This window comes from Episyrphus balteatus, chromosome 2 (genome assembly GCF_945859705.1).
Source record: "Episyrphus balteatus chromosome 2, idEpiBalt1.1, whole genome shotgun sequence".
Lineage (NCBI taxonomy): Eukaryota > Metazoa > Arthropoda > Insecta > Diptera > Syrphidae > Episyrphus > Episyrphus balteatus.
In genome coordinates this window covers 81,026,671-81,045,084 of record NC_079135.1, presented here as the reverse complement: position 1 = coordinate 81,045,084, position 18,414 = coordinate 81,026,671, and the positions used below count along the sequence as shown (strand labels likewise).

Sequence of the window (18,414 nt, the reverse complement as noted above, 5' to 3'; positions counted from 1 at the left end):
ATAAACAAACTGAGTGAATTAAAAAAAAAAATAATTTTTAAATAAAAAAATAATTTAATTGAATTAAAAACTTTTTCTGAACTATTGTGGTTAAGAAAAGAACAAATAGATAAAGCTCAAAAAAGTTTTAATTCATTTAAATTAATTTTGTATTTAAAAATTATTATTTTTTTTTTTTAATTCACTCAGTTTGTTTATTTTTTTTAAATACTTTCAGTAGCCTTTTTTATGAAATAAAACTAATTTTTTTTATGAAAATAAACTGGGCTTTAATAAAAAGCACAAAAAATTAATACTCATTAACGTGTTTTTTTGGCTTAAATGATATGAAAGTGTAAAAAACAACTTAAAAAACGAAGAAAATTGTGTTGGATGTAAAATTGTGGCGAAACGGTTGTCCGCAGAAAAAAAAGTTTTGAGAAAAACTTAAACTGTAATAAATTCTTGATTGGTTGTAAAAAAAATCTTTCAAATCAAACGTGGTTTGGCAAAGATAAGACCAGTTAAAGGACAAGAGAGCAAAACTCATAAAATCCGTGGTAACTCGAAAACGGGACGAAAACGAGAAAATTACCTCTAAAGTTTTTCGACTTAAAATGACCTCAGGAATCCATGGTTTTCATTTGGGGCGGTGACTGTGGGACACCCTGTATAAAAGAAGAGGAATAAAACAAAATGAGAGCGTAAAAAAGGTATTCTGCAGGTAAAAAAAATATGTAATGTAATATTGAATGTAAGCTGGTATAAGTAAATAAAACTGTGATTCAGCCGTTATTTTTAAATTTAAATTTATCTTGGCTTTTAGCGAACGCGTGTAGAGATAAAAATTGTCGAGATAAAATTTAGTTTAGCGCGATCTGCGTACTGGGCTTAAACCAGAAAAAACGCTGCCGATAAACGCTAATACGTAGATCAAGCTAAATTCTAGCTCTCATATAAAATTCATTCCAAAATTTAGCATAGTTTAATTTTAATCAAGAATTTTAACCAAGTTGTGCGAGTTTCCAGTTAAAAAATCACATTTTCGTTTCCAACTGCAAGAAATGAAATTTTCTGAATTAAGAAGCCTTCTCTTATTTTTGAACTAAACAGATCTTACGAAAAAATGACAACCAAAATAAAAGCAAACGAACCCATAAATTTGTTTTGACATCTGTTTTCCCTCGTCGTCCTTGAAAGGGGTGCAAAATAAAAAAAATTCACTCTACTTTGCTTTTCCAACTTTTCTTCTGTTCCAAAAATAACTTTAAAACTAACCTAAGCTTTATAATTTGTATACAGCAAATTAAAATTTTACAATAAACAATGTTGTGATATACCTTTTCAGTAAAAAATGAACACTCTCCGACAAATATTTAGCGCTCGAACGCTAGCTGCTCTAAGGCAAAACAGCCTATTCAACAACTTACCCTTGGATGGCAATGCAACTCCTGCTAACCATCTGAGCACTGCAGCAACAGCCAATTTGAACAATAGTTTTCTTCCAAAAGAACTACTCAACACTTCACTCCTCAAGTCAACCACACAATTAGGACTTGGCAATGAGTCTTTTTTGAAGAACATCCAACAACTTGATCGCAAATTGGAGATCGCCTATCTTTGTAAAATTTGCAACACTAGAAACTTGAAAACTGTTTCTGAAGCTGCATACAACAAAGGAGTGGTTATTCTGCAATGTGATGGATGCTCTACAACTCACTTGATTGTCGATAACCTCGGATGGTTTGCCAATTGCAAAGGTAAAAGTGTCAATCAAGTTATTGCAGAGAAGAGCGAATTTGTCCGTAAAATCGTGGTGAACGAAAAAGGCGAATTACTTAAGAACTAAAATGTGATTTTTATTGTCATTTTAACGAATTGTTGTGTAGTTTTAAAAATAAAATTTGATTTTAATAAAATTGAAATTGAATGATGACATAACACAAGAAATGCTTGTTTCAAATGAAATTGGAAAAATGAAAAATCTTAATTCAGTTTGACGGAAGTTCTTTGGCCATGTTTGGAGGTACTATTTATTTTGAAAAGATATGAGAACATGATCCAAAAAGAGTATTTTTTAATAAAGCGAACGAATTTTATAATAGTTTGGATTTAGGTATTTTTTGACCAGTTTATGCAAACAATTATGAAATGACAAGCATGTAAACAATATCATTTTTAATGGATCATAATTGATAAGATAAAGGTTGATAATTTTTACTACGAATTTGATTTTATATCTTTGAAAAGACTTGTTTAGTATTTTAAAACACGGAAGTTCAGCGCTGAAAAGTTGAGTAGGTACTCGACATGCGGATACGGAAATTATAGCAAGCACACGCCAATTAGAAATTAGGTTAAGCATTTCCATTAAAATGTATAGATATCCTTTATACTGTTTTAAAAGATCTAGGACCATTTTTGGTAGGATGTCAAAACACGAAAACAAGAAAGGGACTCATTCTCATCAAACTATGATCGTATCAACCACTCGATTACTACATCTCAGTATACTCAGTGAGACTTGGTGGTGTTTCAACAGAATCTTAACAAAATCAATGGTATTGAAGTCAGAGCTTCTTCAGATTCAATGAATGTCCGTGAACGTTCCGGGATACCAACGCCGACTTCCTAGTAATAGCTAAACTCAGAACGCAAATATCTGTGAAAACAGAATCTGTCTAGAGACATCCAGAACTTCTAATGGTTCCAGGTTCCTCAAATTCTTGAAGCACCAACCATATAAGAGTAAGTGTTGAGAACAAGTGAAATCTCTGCCAGCAGGCGATTAGATGAAGAATCAAGAGGGGCTCATTAAGCCAAAGACGACGTATACTGCAAAAAAAAAATACAATAAGTGCCTTAATGGGCCATCACCTCTTAAGTAAAAAAGTAGAGATGAACATCGGATTCTACGACGCAATAAAAGAGAGAAAGAAAAGCCAGGGAGAAGGTATTGCTTTTGGAGCAATAGTACTACAAAAATTATGTCTCCATCCAAGGATACCACCCCAAAATGAAATGTAGTAGGCTTTACGTTAGTGCTGAACATCTGAAAAGGAATTTTTCAGAGCTCCAAAACAGAGAAGAAAGCCACCCATTCACTTTTATGAACAACTTTCAACTTGGACGATGACTACATTTGACCTACAAGAAGTTAGAATAACGATATAATAGCAGTGAAATTAGACTGCTGGAGACCAAACAATTTAGAACAAATGGAGATGCTTGGATGGTTTGAAAAAATATACCCGAATAAGAATATATACAGGATGTCCCGTAAATAGATGAGGAAAATGAAACGGATGATTTTTGGGTATATTCTAAGAAAAAATTGGGCACGTTCAAACAGTTAACATAAAGCTATCGGATAGCTTTTTGCTGTTGTAAACAGTGTTCAAAATTAGCAAAAAAACGAACCATTTTCTGTCAAAAAATAATCGAAGGTATCCAAGAATTTTTGTTATACCTGACGTATTCGAGTGATCAGCTGATAAATGTTTGGCTATTTTTTATTTTGATTGGGCACGTTCAAAGAGCTAACATAAAGCTATCGGATAGCTTTTTGTTGTTGTAAACAATGTTAAAAATTAGCAAGGAAACGAACCATTTTCTGTCAAAAAATAATCTGAAGGTATCCCAGAATTTCTGGTATACCTCAGGTATCCGAGTGATCAGCTGATATACATTTGGCTTTTTTTTATTTTGAAGCTGAATAATAGCCCGAAAAGCAATCAAAATAAAAAAAAGCCAAATGTATATCAGCTGATCACTCGGATACCTGAGGTATACCAGAAATTCTGGGATACCTTCAGATTATTTTTTGACAGAAAATGGTTCGTTTCCTTGCTAATTTTTAACATTGTTTACAACAACAAAAGGCTATCCGATAGCTTTATGTTAGCTCTTTGAACGTGCCCATTTCTATTCGCACGATTATTCAGCTTGAAAATAAAATAAATTTGCAAGAATTAAAGTTAAATCGATTGTGCAAGTACTATGCAACAATAAAAAAAAACCAGAAATTTGCTCAAAAGAAACAATTTCCTCTTTTCAATATTTTCATATTTTTTTGTAGCTGCTTTGGCAAGCTATCTGGATAGCTTTTCATTCAAAGAGATATTCCAGATACGGGTATCCGAGATAGCCTATCCGATAGCTGTTTGAACGTGCCCATTGTTTAACAGTAAAGCTAAAAGTTGATACCACTGATGATTTTAGAAAACCCTTAATTCGGCACACCTTGACTCATACACAAAAAAAAAAACGGTATATATCATGCATACAACAGTAAGGAGAACATTTTAAATGTTTTTTTTATAAATAAAAGTATCTTAAATAAAAAACATCTTAAACAAAAATACATTTTTTTACTAAGCATTTTGGGTCTAAAGCAAAAACATAGTTTTTTAAAAATATTTTTCCTTTTTATGTACAGTGCTGCTAAAAACATTCCGGATTATTTTGTAATTTTCATCAATTGAAATTTTATAACACAAAACTGGAACAAAATATTGTTTTAATATTTTTTCTAGATCATTAATATATCAGTCAAGGAATTTGAACACAAATTAATGTTCTTTAATACATTCAAACATTTTAAAAATTGAAAAATGAAGGAAAGGCAGCATTTCGTCTGTGCGAAACTAACCGGATTTTTTAAGGATTTCAATTTTCGCTGTTGAGGCAACGGTTTTAAGCGTCACTTCTGTAAAATTTTTGTTTGCAGTGACAAACAAAGTTGTTAGCTTTGTGAATTGTATAAATTACTTAATGGAATAACGGAAAAAACGCATTATAGTCGCAAAATTCGTAACTGAGTCGTAGAACACTTTCAAGCCGAAATAAAACATAATGTTATACCTTTGGAATGTTGTAAATTGCAACGTCAAGTGAGTATGATATCGTCAAAAAGTAAAAAAGAGAAAAATCAGTTGAAGCAGATCACTTGGGTGGATGCCATAACAAAATATCCTTAAAAAGTGATAGGCGAATAAAGAATTTTTTGATATAAGATCCCTTTGCGGCTTCTTAAACGATTTGTGAGGAGCTTAATCTGCCTTCAACATCAAGTACAGTAAAGAAGGCTTTCAGAGACTTGGTCTTAATCTGTCTCCACTCGGAAAAAGGCCATTCTTTAATACTAAGCATTGTCTAAAAAAGTTGGCAATTAAAGGATCTTTAAATTTTAAAATAAAAATACTTCATCATGGTTTTATTTACAAAAAATCATCTCAATTGCTCGATAACAAAACGGAAAAATATGTTTTTCAATGATAAAAGCAATTTTAACTGGGTCTATTCCGATTGTAAATTGGCAGCCAGGCTCTCAAACATGGACATGTTTAAAACCAAAAAAATATGCTCCTTACCGTGAACACAGCAGAGGATCAGTGATGGTTTGGGGGTTCTTTCAGCTACAGGCTCTACCCCGTTACACAGAATCAACGGATTTATGGATCATTTTCAGAATGGAGAGATGTTGGAGTCGATAATGGCTCCATAAAAGGAGAAAGAAGTGCCTTTACATTGGCTCTTCCTGCAAGTTATGATGCCAAAAATTTTTAAAAACTCGTAAAACAGCAGTTTGGGGTAGACAATACTCCTGGCTTAGAATAGCCGGAACAATTTATCCGACCGAACCCGATTGAAAATTTGTGGGCAATCTTTAAGTGACAGGTAGAGAAGAAAAAGCACACCTCAGCAACTAACGTACTTGCAGCTTTGAAAAATGACTAGGAAGATATTCCTAGTTCTTTTTTAAATAATTTGGCCGAGTCCAAGCCTCGTTTGAACATTAACATTAATAAATCCGGTTAGTTTTTCACAGCTGAAATTCTGGCTTTACTTCATTTTTTAATTTTTTGTATGTGTTAAAGATCATTATTTTTTGTTGAAATTGCTTAAGTGATATATGAACGATCTAGAAAAAATATTAAAACAATATTTTGTTCCAGGTTTGTGTTAAAAATTTTATTTGATGAAAATGACAAAAAAATCCGGAATGTTTTTAGCAGCACTGTATATAAAAACTTGCAAAATGTATAAAAAAAAAACTTAAAATTCGTTCTTCAAATGCAAAACACAACTCTTTAAATGAAATTGAGTTCCAAGTTTAAATTCTGTTATAAAGATGCATCTTAAGAAAAAATAAAATGCACGACTAGGTCGCACGAACTTGCTCTTAGAGTTAAAGTTGCTTAAATTTTTAAGACTTTTTATATAGAAATTTGGAAAAAAAAAATAAAATTCGTTTAAAAAAAACAATAAAATAAAATCTGAAATTAAATTACCCTCCAAAACAAGTATGCGGTTTTGATTGATATATTAAGATGCATTTTTAGAAAAAAAAATTTCAAAATCGTTAGAGCCGTTTTTTAAAAAACTAATTTTTTATAAATAATTTTTTGAAAAAAGTTTTAAAATAAAATTGGAATGTCATTTTGTAGAAATCACCAATCAACATATAAAAACAAAATTTCAAAAAAATTCAATGTCCCGTTTTCAAAAATTTGATTTTTCAAAAAAAAATTTCAAAATTTTTTTTAAAATCCAAAAACTATTTTTTTCGAAATTTTAAATCGAATAAGCCGTTTCGGAGATAATCGGATTTGAAAAAAAAACGGTTCTATGGCAGGTACCGTTAATAATGATTTTCAAAAAAAAAATTTCATTAAAAGATAGATCTTATAGCTTAAAACTAACATTTGAATTTTTAATCGTTGAATCCGTTTTCGAGATATTTCAATTTTACTAAAATCGGTATATGACAAGTACCGTTATTTTTGGTCCAAAAAAATTAATTCCAATGTCATGGAAAAATGTTATCTCAACTTTTTTTTTTGTACGAATACATAACTTGATATATATGTATGTAGTACCTAAAAAAAATTTTAAAATCGTTAGAGCCGTTTTTTTTAAATAAATATTATAAATTATTTTTTGAAAAAAAATTTAAATGAATTTGGTATGCCATTTTGTAGAAACTGTCAATCAGCACGTAAAAACAAAATTTCAAAAAAATTCAATGTCACGTTTTCGAAAATTTGATTTTTCAAACAAAAAAATTTAATTTTTTTTAAATCCAAAAATTATTTTTTTTTTCAAATTAGCTGTAGCATGCATAATGCATAGAATGCATAACTTGATATTTATAGTACCTATATCTCAAGTAAAAAGTACACAAAGTACATAACTGCGTTATTGGTTGGCATTTTTGGTTCTGGTTATTAATGTTCGAATCATATGTATATGTAAAATTTTTAAAATCAGATGAAATTTTGCAAAAATAGAGCCTTTTAAAGAAAACAACACGGAAAAACATTTAAAAAACCGTTATATCTCAAGAATGAAGCAAAAATCGGAAAGATAACTAAATTGCTAGAAAAGTAGAAATCCGCTCAAATGTTGAATCCGTGCAGTACGGATGCAGCACTTGGCTAGTTACATCAATTATATCAAAGAAGCTGTGAACCTTCGTAAATTTGATTTATAAGAAACATCTAAAGTTTTTTTTTTGGCCCAATGGTTTATCAAACGAAGAACGAATCAGGAAGCCATTGAATCTATTATACGAAGATGTAAATTGAGGTTTTTTTGGATACACGCAAAGAACACGAATGCGCATTGCAAGCAAAGCAACCATTGTACCCAGGTGTAGCTGAGGCCCTATATCCTCTTAGGGATCACCCACGGACTAAATACGTCTTAGAAACTACATATGAATGTAAGTTAGTAAATAAATTATCTAAGGAAAAAAAAAATAACGCTAAGAAGGGGTTTTGAAGCGTAAATATATCTAATTTATTGGGTTAAATAGACGGCAGTTTATATATTTGTTTATTTCATTTAAATATTTAAAAAAATAACATCATATATAATGTTTATTTTAACTGTGCATGGTATACAAAAATTATAATATAACAAAAAAGATAATATATAAAAAAAAAAAACAAAGCTTGATAAAACTTTGGCTCAAAAAAATAAACATAATAGTAAATTTGGCAAAAAAAATTTTTGTGCGATTATTAACAAGTTTTTTTTTTTAATTATTTTTTTTTATTTAATATTTACATCTACATATTTTGTTCTTGTTTATACACATCCAGAAGTATTCTTATTTGGAATGTTTTTATGTTTGTTCGTTCTTTTTTTTTTTGCAGTATTTAAAGGTACATAGAATAATACATTAAAAAAAAATGTTGGTAAAATATCATGGATATACAATAAAATAAAATTATATAATATACTCGTATATGTATAGGTATTGTCACTTTAAATATTTTCTGTTGGCATTGTAAAATCAGAGTCGACAAGTATGATGATTGTCAGTATCCTGTGCGCTATTACACGGATGAATTTCTACCTCGGATGGAACATTTGAAACAGCTTCATAATTGGCACTTTGGTTGCGGTAGGATAAACAGTTCAAATTATCTGCTGATGTTCTGGAGCTTGAAGCAGCTTGTTGTTGTTGTTGTTGTTGTTGTTGATGTCCTTGTAGATTGTTCGAATTGCCAGCAGCTAGTGAGAAATATTATTTGAATCCAATTATGAATATAACGGATATATGTAATATCTACCTTCAACACGATTCCTTTCATCACACAATGCATTTGTCGTCCTAGCTCGAATATTTTCCATATTGATTTTCATCGATATATGGCCAAATAGAAAATATCCCAAGCCCATGCCAAAGACAATGGCTACAAAAACATAAATATTGTACACCATGACCGACAACATGAGCATATAGCTGGTAACATTTTGAAACAGAAATACCGAAGCTTGAGCCAATATGCTGAGAAGTTTTTTTGAATTGCAATTTGCAGACGAATTAGCTTGTGATCGTCTTCTTTCCAATAGGAGTAAATTTGTTGTTTCCGTAGCTGATGACACTGATCTGAATCTTTCGCGAGCAATTTTAGATTTGGAGTTTGTTTGGAAGACCTATAAACAAAAAAGTTAAAAAAACGTCTGTAAATCAACGAGAAAGTTTGTTTCTATATTTTTTTATATTTAACAAAACAAAAGTGACGCGAACTTCACACTGTTCTAAGAAACTGGAGTACAGTATTTTTATTTATTAAAATATTTAATTTTGCTGACAATCCTTATCAAATGTTTCATAACTACATAATCAAATTAAATAGTCAAATCTTTTTTTCAATGCTTGATAATTTTCGTAATTTTGTAGTAGTGGAGTAACTAAAGCTCAAAAATTGGCAATATTAGGGAACCCGGCCGAACAGCTTAGATTTTGATGATCTTTTTTTTCAAACGTCGGTAATTAAAAATACTTTAAAGTCTATAGATTAAAAATTGCCGGTGTTGCCGTTTTGATTTTTTAAATTTAATTGAAGATTTTTGTGAACAAAAACAAATTTTTTTCAAAAATTTTTCTTAAATTTCATAAATTAATTGATGCCAAAAGATTGTCTAGGAAATTCAAGGAAAAAAAATATATGGGAGTGAGGGACAGTCTTCCATAGTTCAAGCGATAGATGCAATTTTCTTATTAATTGACTTCAAACACAAAAAAAATATTTGAACACAACGGCAACACCTACAATATTCAAATAAACATTTTTTAAAAGTTAGAAACTTAGTCATATATGTAAAATTAAAATTAAGTTAATTGAATGAACGGCTTTTGAAAGAATGGTAATTGAACTCAGATTTTTGAAAAAAAAAATTATTGAAAAAATTTTAACATGTCGTTTTTTAAACTTGGTCGTAATATAAAATGCATTTATTTTCAAATTTTTTTGGCCGCATATATTATGATTTCAAATTATAAAAGGAAATATCAATATGTATTACGGTTTATGAAAAAAATTAAAAAATATTTCATTTTCGAAGAACTTTTTTTAATAAAAGTTTTGAAAAAAAATGTAACTTATTTTTTTTGTAAAGTTTAACATCTAAACATAAAATTATTTTTTATTCATTTAATAACCCTTACTGTTGAAAGTTAAATAGCAAAAATTTAAAGTTCCTATTTACCACAGTCTTTGAGAAAATTAATTATTTCAATGCAAAAATTCAGTTTTAATAAAAAAAAACCATTGAAATTGAAGTAATTTTTAATTTTTTTTTCAAAAGTGTGATATATTTTACCTTTTTTGCTTCGAAATTCAACTGATAATATTTATGGCCAACAATTTTTTTTAAATAAATTCATATTTTATTAGAAAAAGTTTGGAAAAAAGTCATTTTAAATTTTTCTAATAACATTTTTTTTTTTAATTCTGAGTTTGAGGACCATTTTTTCAAAAAGTCTTGATCAAATTTAGTGGATTTAAATTTAAGAGATAAGAATGAGCTTCTGGCTTTTTAAAAATGTATTTTAAAATATTGTAGGTGTTGCCGTTGTTTCCAAAATATTTTTTTTGTGTTTGAGGTCAGAATGTTAGAAAATTGCATTTATCGCTAAACGATCTAAGATTGTCCCTTACTGCCTTTTATATGTATATTTTCCTTAAATTATCTAGAGAATCTTTTGCTATCATTTGTTTTATGAAATTTAAGCAAAAAAAATGGTTTTGTTAAAAAAAATTTAATTTTAATTTTAAAAAACAATACGGCAACACCGGCAATTTTTAATCTATAGACTTTAAAGTAATTTTAATTACCTACGTTTGAATAAAAAAATCGTCAAAATCAGAGCTGTTCGGCCGGGTTCATTAATAATTTGCTTTAGTTACTCTACTATAGAAGTTAAAATTAAAACACCAATTTTTGTCGTAAACCTCGTCCTTGTAGACAAGCCATTAATAGTCTTTTGAACTAATTTGGGTCTAAATGTTCCTCTGCAAAGTAACACAAAACACTATGGCGAACTTTTCGAAAGAGTTTTGTCCTACACTCTTATAAAATGAAAGCATTCTTTTTTTAGTTATGTGTTGGGTGAGTAGTGATTTTGTCTCAAAAGACCGTTACATAAATTTGCCGACAAAATTGTATAGCTGATATGATTCACGCTTCATTTTTTAATACTGAGGTGTATTTTGTAGTTTTTAACAAATTTATATTTTGTGACCATGGCATGTCTTGGAAATTCAAAGAAGCTTTTTTCTGAGGATCTGTTGAGTGGAATTAGATACAGAATAAACTCCATTGCTGCTGTAGGGCATATAACCCCGGTGAATCAGCCACAGGCGATTCTTTGCACTTTATATAGTGATTTCCTAATTGTTGCAAGCAACTGCTTACCATCATGGCGTACATCTATCTCAGGATGTATGATTTGCAGCCCCATGAATTGCTTGCTAATCTTTTGCATATCATTAAGGCTATCGTACCCTTGTGATACCCTGAAATATTGTGACTTCATGAAAAACGTTTTAACCTATGAATCCTATGGTTGGTCGAGCCGCTTGGAGGACAAGTTCAGTAGCCTGTTGTTTTTCTAATTCAATAAAGAAGTAATTCCCTAAAAATTGTTTCCTAGTGCGGAAGAGTGCTGGACAGTGACAGATGAAGTGAGCAGTGTTTTCCTGTTCGTCCTCGTTGCCAGTCTCTACATAGATCACCCATACTAAGCCACATTTTCTTTTTGTGGTTGCCCAGTAGGTTATGTCCCGTTAAGACGCCTATACCTATAAGGGATCTTAAGGAAGGTTCATTAAGAAGTCGTAATTCAGCCATAGTTTCCTGGTGTTACCACAGGTTTTTTCACTATTTTTTTGAAAAATATTGTTGGCAATGTTCACATTGTGGGATTCTGATGTTATGGTCTATGAGAGAGGGATCAAGTACTGAGCCCTCTCTTGCAAGCTCATCCGCTTTTTCGTTGTCGAACACATCACTGTGGCCAGGAACCCTGCAGAGTCTTAACATACCAAGAACCCTAAGCTCTTTGCGACAGCAAGAAACAAGGTTTGACTTGATTAAGGTGCCAGAAATCGCTTTTATTGCCGCTTGGCTATCAATGAATTATGCGTGGATAATGCGTTTTCTAATTGTTCGCTCACAGTGGTTAGGCACTTTCCTGTCGCTAGAAGAGCTAGATCGTCTGCGTAGGCTATAAACTTGAAACCACTGTTTCGCAGTTTGATGAGAATCTCAATCATCACCAAAATCCAGAGAAGAGGTGAGAGAATACCACCCTGTGGGGTTCCTCTAGATGCGTACATTTTTATATGTGACCTATCTAATTCTCTATTGATTTGTCTGTTTTTCAACATGCAATTTACAATTTATAGCATAAACAAAACAAATTTTGAAAGTTACTTCAAAAAGAAACCCTGAAGAGCAAACCGACAGCTATTTTAACAATTAAGAAACGTTTAAGAAATAAACCGGTAGGTTTGTCATCAAAATTCTGGGAATGAACACCTCACAGCTTGTGAAACTAATGAAATAATTTGGTGCATAAAACAAATTGTCTTTCAGATAAATAAGATAGGTTTACTTCTTTTTTAATTACCTTAACAGCTTCGTAGACTATTGATATCAATATCAAAATCACACAAAGTCCTATTAGAGCTGGAACTCCAGTTATATTTAGCCCAGGGAAAAGGAACAGTCCAACATCCGTGTCCCAGTGAAACGCCATCAAATGATGATCCATATTCAATGATAATATCAGATTCCCCCTGCTAAATAAAATAAAAATAAAATGAGAATATATACACGTTTTAATTTGCAATAAATTTATCATCGTTTTACGTTTTCATGCAAAAGTTGTATATGCGAATTAAATTGAGTTTATAAATTATGTAATTTTGTTAGGCTTTTCAAAGGCATAATGTTAAAGCTAACTAAATGCATTATATCTCACGATGAAAACAGGTAGGTGCTCGCGGTACACTACTCAATTCCACGACGAAACAATTGTAAATCCCCCACTCGGTCAATTAAATTGTTTATATTGATATTATAAAAACAAAAAGTAAAATGTATTTGACCAGGGTTAACAGGTTTTATTAAGCGAAATGAGCTTTTTAAGCTCAAATTATGTCTTTTTATTTATTAAAGCAGATAGACATCAGACCAGACAAGACCAAAATCAAAACCATTGACCAAGAGAGATCGAGATGAGGACGAGGAAAAAAATTATGCATGGGAATGAAGAATGGGAGATTGTATGTGTATTGTGTAATGCAATATTTTTTTTTTCTAATCAGATTAGTTAAAGCTTTACCAATTTTTTTTAATAATTCACATCGTAAACATGTTTAGCAAAAAAGATAATAAACATAATTACTAGAATTCATAAAGAAGTTCACTATAATAAGAAAAACAATTTAATTTTTATATGTTTACTTGAGTGAACACTGGAGAGATATACGGTAATCAGCTGGCGCTGATAAATGAAATCTGATAAGATTTTTTTTTTATAAACTATCTCTGTCTTTTTTCTCTTTCATATTTTTATTAAGAAGTTATTTTGTCTCTTTCTTTTGAGTGGTGTGACGTTTAGAGGAATTTCTGGATAGAAACAAGTTTGTTTGTTTTCGATATTTGGTCAGGGATGTTATTTAAATGTAGATACTTCTTTTTGAATCTGTACAGAAGTATCAGGTGCGTTGTTTTTTGCAAGTGTGGCGTACGCAGCTCGCGCTAAATTTTAGCTCCCATACAAATTATCGAAAAATTTTATCTGAGCTAAAATGGATCCCATACAAATTATCGATAACTTGTATGGGATCCATTTTATCTCGGCTAAAAATTTTCGATAATTTGTATGGGAGCTAAAATTTAGCGAGAGCAGCGTACCAGGCTTTAGCGCGAACAGACTTCTGAACAAAATTGTGTTAAACGACAGCAAATCAAAACAATTTATTTATTAAAAACCACAACTATTCCTGTATAGATATAAGGGCCTGGCTACACAGTGTTGTGCCCAATCACGTTCCCATTCACATTTTCTAGGAACAAAGGTCAAATTGAGGAAAATCCTCACCCCCCGACAAACAATTTTGGTTCTATAAAGCTTTACAGATGCAATTGTTGCTTCTGTAAAGCATAATAGAAGCAAAATTGTTAGTAGGGCCCTCTTGCCTACAAACTGACTAATTAGGCGATTGAAAAATCACCTTGTAGCCCGGCACTAATGCTAACTCCTTTTTTCGATGTGTTATCCATAATTTATATAGAAGATGTTCATAGGGATGAAAAAATTATCGATAGTCACTGCAGCCTAGTGCAATTTATACCATACAATTCTGTGGCCACAACCAATAACCGCTTAAGTGAGTTAAGACAAAAAATTTTCAGTGGTCTTATGATGCTTTCCAATTCAAAGTCTACATATTTTTACTGTTTTAACTATAAAAAACGATAGATTAAAACCATCTACATCGAGTTAATAAAAGATTGAGTTGTTTTTGAGGTAAATTAAAAAATGCGGAGCATTATAGTAAGACTTAATTTTGTTTTCTTTTTCGACTTAAGCGGTTATTGGTTGTGGCCACAGAATTTATCGAAACATTTATTTGAGAATCTTAGCCGGGTTTGAGCACAGAGATGCAGCTACCCTTCAAGCAAACAGGTCCGACCTCGGTCCGAATCCGCTCCGCCTGAGCCGGAGCTGAGTCCGACTTCGGATCAGAAACTGGTCCGAAGGCGGCTCAAATTAGTATGGAAATTATAATCACCGCGAAGTCGATTGCATATGTATTGGTGTGGTGAAAATCTCCATTCCGAGAAAACGGAGCCGAAGGCGGACCTGAGCCGGAGCAGCGAAAACCTACCAGAAAGAGGAATAAGAAAGGGATGACATTTCGCATTTGCGACCAAAAAAAGAACAAGATTTATTTTTTTTTTTCACTGAAACTGTTTTATTTTTTATTTTATTTTGGCAAACGAGATTTTCACAATAAATACAATATAAAATACAATACATTTTTTTTCATTTTATTTCATTTGATGCTGCTGCTGTTGTTGGTGTTTTTTTAGATACCCAATCGCATGTTTCACCTTCTAGATTTTTCTTCATCATTAGAGATTACATCTACAACACAAGAAGAAACAACATTTTAACCCAAACACTTTGAGCGATATATAAAACCATTGACCTACTATATATGGACTGCTAGTCGTTTGACTTTTCCATACAAAAATTGAAAAAAAAATGATTCCACATCTTTCTAGCTCTACTAGCGGTATAACCTTAGACGGCGAAAAGAGGAAACTTTTAGTGAATGACATCTGTCGTTAAAAGGTAGTGCTTTCTCTGTTTTTCTATATTTGTTCCTTTCGCACTTCGTCAAAAATGATGCACTTATTCTCCGCTTTTTTTTAGGGCGCTAGTATCGCGAAGAAACAAGTGGAACCAACCTGAATATGCTTCTAGCAGTCCATATATATTAAGTCAATGTATAAAACATACCTTTTTTGTTTTCCATATTGTTTATAATTTAATAAAATTGTTTATAATTAATAAACTAACATTATACAAACAACGACACGAGACACGACGCGACCAAACACTTCAACAAAAAATAACAAAATGACGCTTTGGCTCTTGTTGGCCTTGTCTTTCTTTTCCTTTTCTCATTTTTCACCACGATTCTCGTTCGACTTTGTGTTCATACACAAAAAGTTGCAAGTGTGTGAGTGCAAGCCCGATTTTCGCGGTCTGAGGTCGGAGTTTCTTTGTTGAACTCAGTTTTCTTGCTTGAAGCCTGGTACGCTGCTCGCGCTAAATTTTAGCCGAGATAAAATTCCCATACAAGTTATCGATAATTTGTATGGGATCCATTTTAGCTGAGATAAAATTTTTCGATAATTTGTATGGGAGCTAAAATTTAGCGCTAGCAGCGTACCAGGCTTGAAGGGTAGAACCTCGAAGATCACACATTGGTTTCCGACTACACACTTTTTATCAGTCACAATTTAAGCCTGGTACGCAGATCGAGATAAATTAAGCCGAGCTAAAAGCTCCCATACAAATTATCGATAATTTGAATGGGATAAATTTTAGCTCTGCTCAATTTTTCAATAATTTTTATGGAAGCTAAAATTTACTTTACGAAAAATAAGTTAAGAACAAAGTATAAGCTGAAATTTAGCGCCATCAGCATACTAGGCTTGTGCAATTAAATGGCAGCTGTCAATAATGTGAAATTTATATGGAAGTCGGTCATCAGCAACAGAATGCAGTCGCTCAGTTTTTCCACACAATTTTATTCGGGCTTGCTATTAGAGCAAGATCCCAGGGCCGCCAGACATTACTTATTTTCTCAAGAAAAAAATGTATGGAATTACGTAGTGCTAGGACATACTATTAGTGTATGGATACTGGCTATCTTGTGCCGACGGCCATTTTACCACTAACAGGTGCTAAAGGTACGAAAAATACGTAGTTACTTTTCTTATTTTCTCAAGCCTGATTTTTATATATGATACTCAGGGAACTAATACATTAATTTTTGTAAGCTGTCAGACCCATTGGATGGGCCTAACACCTTGCCAGACACGCATTTTAGTATACGGGAAAGTTAGATTTTGTTATATGGAGGTCTGGGAAAAAATTTATAACTCATTTTGACTTCAGGACTCGAAAGAGTATCAAGACACGCGTCGAAAACCACATTTTGCAAAAACGCATCTAGAGTCATTTGGCCGCCATTTTGTTTTTTTAATAAAAATTGCAATTTTTCACATAACTCACGTATTTTTGAATCTACAGAAAAAAAATGTATTGCAAACTTGAAGATAATTTAATTTACTACAATATATGTTAAATTACTTTTTTCGATTATACCTTCGGTTTAAGAGTTAGGGTGGTTTTTTTTGAAACCATATTTTCGTCATATCTCTTTTATTTGAGCTTTTTTGAAAATGAACTTGAAGTAAAAGTTGTAGATCTTTTTATTACCTTCAATTATTACATTAACGGTTTTTCGATTTGACAGTCCGTTTTTGATCTGTAGGAAAAAAACTTCAAAAAGGTTGCAATTTTTTAATATAGGAAAAATGTCCTAGTACAGGGTAATTTGCGTGTAGGTTGCACTCAGACAAGAACAAAATCGTATAACTAACACTGCCAGACACATTCCGACAGCCATTTTTTTTGCCAGACACCTTAAAGCTTTGAAAAAAATAGTTTAACTTTACTTATTTTCTCAAGCTTCATTTTTATACATGATACTCAGAGAACTAATTCAATAAAATTATTTTGGAAGCTGCCAGACCATCGGATAGGCCTGACACCTTGCCAGATAAAGGAGTTTTATAACAAAGCTTCGTTAGATTTGTTATATTAATAATCTAATGGATCTTCCGTAGTATTGAAGTAAAATGTTTTTGCTTAATAATACCACATTATTAAAAATATTATACCACCTACCTTTAAACTCATAATGAAAATGATGAACAAATCGTTGTTAAGTTAAAAAAGTGTTTTTCATTACATATATTTGGAAAATTTATGTTTAAACAGTATTTAAAGAAAAAAAAGTAAAGTTAAACTAAAGGTGTCTGGCAAAAAAAATGGCTGTCGGAATGTGTCGGGCAGTGTTAGATATACGATTTTGTTCTTGTCTGAGTGCAACCTACACGCCTAGGTTGTTGTTACATCTAATGCAAATTACCCTGTACTAGAACATTTTTCCTATATTAAAAAATTGCAACCTTTTTGAAGTTTTTTTCCTACAGATCAAAAACGGACTGTCAAATCGAAAAACCGTTAATGTAATAATTGAAGGTAATAAAAAGATCTACAACTTTTACTTCAAGTTAATTTTCAAAAAAGCTCAAATAAAAGATATATGACGAAAATATGGTTTCAAAAAAAAACCACCCTAACTCTTAAACCGAAGGTATAATCGAAAAAAGTAATTTAACATATATTGTAGTAAATTAAATTATCTTCAAGTTTGCAATACATTTTTTTTCTGTAGATTCAAAAATACGTGAGTTATGTGAAAAATTGCAATTTTTATTAAAAAAACAAAATGGCGGCCAAATGACTCTAGATGCGTTTTTGCAAAATGTGGTTTTCGACGCGTGTCTTGATACTCTTTCGAGTCCTGAAGTCAAAATGTGTTATAAATTTTTTCCCAGACCTCCATATAACAAAATCTAACTTTCCCGTATACTAAAATGCGTGTCTGGCAAGGTGTTAGGCCCATCCAACGGGTCTGGCAGCTTACAAAAATTAATGTATTAGTTCCCTGAGTATCATATATAAAAATCAGCCTTGAGAAAATAAGAAAAGTAACTACGTATTTTTCGTACCTTTAGCACCTGTTAGTGGTAAAATGGCCGTCGGCACAAGATAGCCAGTATCCATACACTAATAGTATGTCCTAGCACTACGTAATTCCATACATTTTTTTCTTGAGAAAATAAGTAATGTCTGGCGGCCCTGGGATCTTGGACTATATCGATAACTATTAATTTTTCATTTAAGATCGATGACAAAAGTACTCTGCCCATCCTCCATGAGCACACCCAACAACTCATCCTTGAAAGTGAAAGTTG

General features: G+C 31.6%; 2 protein-coding genes across 2 annotated transcripts; one reads left to right on the top strand and one right to left on the bottom strand.

Moving 5' to 3' along the window:
- Positions 1–1,147: 1,147 nt before the first annotated feature.
- On the top strand, positions 1,148–1,929 carry LOC129909099 (DNL-type zinc finger protein-like). The gene has a single exon (XM_055986058.1). It carries the CDS (start codon positions 1,334–1,336, stop codon positions 1,826–1,828), a length of 495 nt encoding a protein of 164 aa, XP_055842033.1. The 5' UTR covers positions 1,148–1,333; the 3' UTR covers positions 1,829–1,929.
- A 6,103-nt stretch (positions 1,930–8,032) lies between these two features.
- LOC129909098 (probable low affinity copper uptake protein 2) lies at positions 8,033–13,270 on the bottom strand. Its single transcript, XM_055986057.1, has 4 exons — positions 13,249–13,270; positions 12,410–12,578; positions 8,562–8,928; positions 8,033–8,502 (listed from the first exon to the last, which is right to left on the bottom strand). The coding sequence occupies exons 2-4, from the start codon at positions 12,551–12,553 to the stop codon at positions 8,282–8,284; spliced, it is 732 nt and encodes a 243-aa protein (XP_055842032.1). The 5' UTR covers positions 12,554–12,578; positions 13,249–13,270; the 3' UTR covers positions 8,033–8,281.
- Between the last annotated feature and the right edge of the window lie 5,144 nt (positions 13,271–18,414).

Bases quoted from the DNA above. Each gene is read 5' to 3' on its own strand.
- LOC129909099 (XM_055986058.1), top strand. From the start codon at position 1,334: ATGAACACTCTCCGACAAATATTTAGCGCTCGAACGCTAGCTGCTCTA.
- LOC129909098 (XM_055986057.1), bottom strand. From the start codon at position 12,553: ATGGATCATCATTTGATGGCGTTTCACTGGGACACGGATGTTGGACTG. The intron at 8,929-12,409 runs GTAATTAAAAAA...TTTTGTTTATAG, and splicing joins TAGTCTACGAAGCTGTTAAG to GTCTTCCAAACAAACTCCAA. The intron at 8,503-8,561 runs GTAGATATTACA...ATTTCTCACTAG, and splicing joins TGAAAGGAATCGTGTTGAAG to CTGCTGGCAATTCGAACAAT.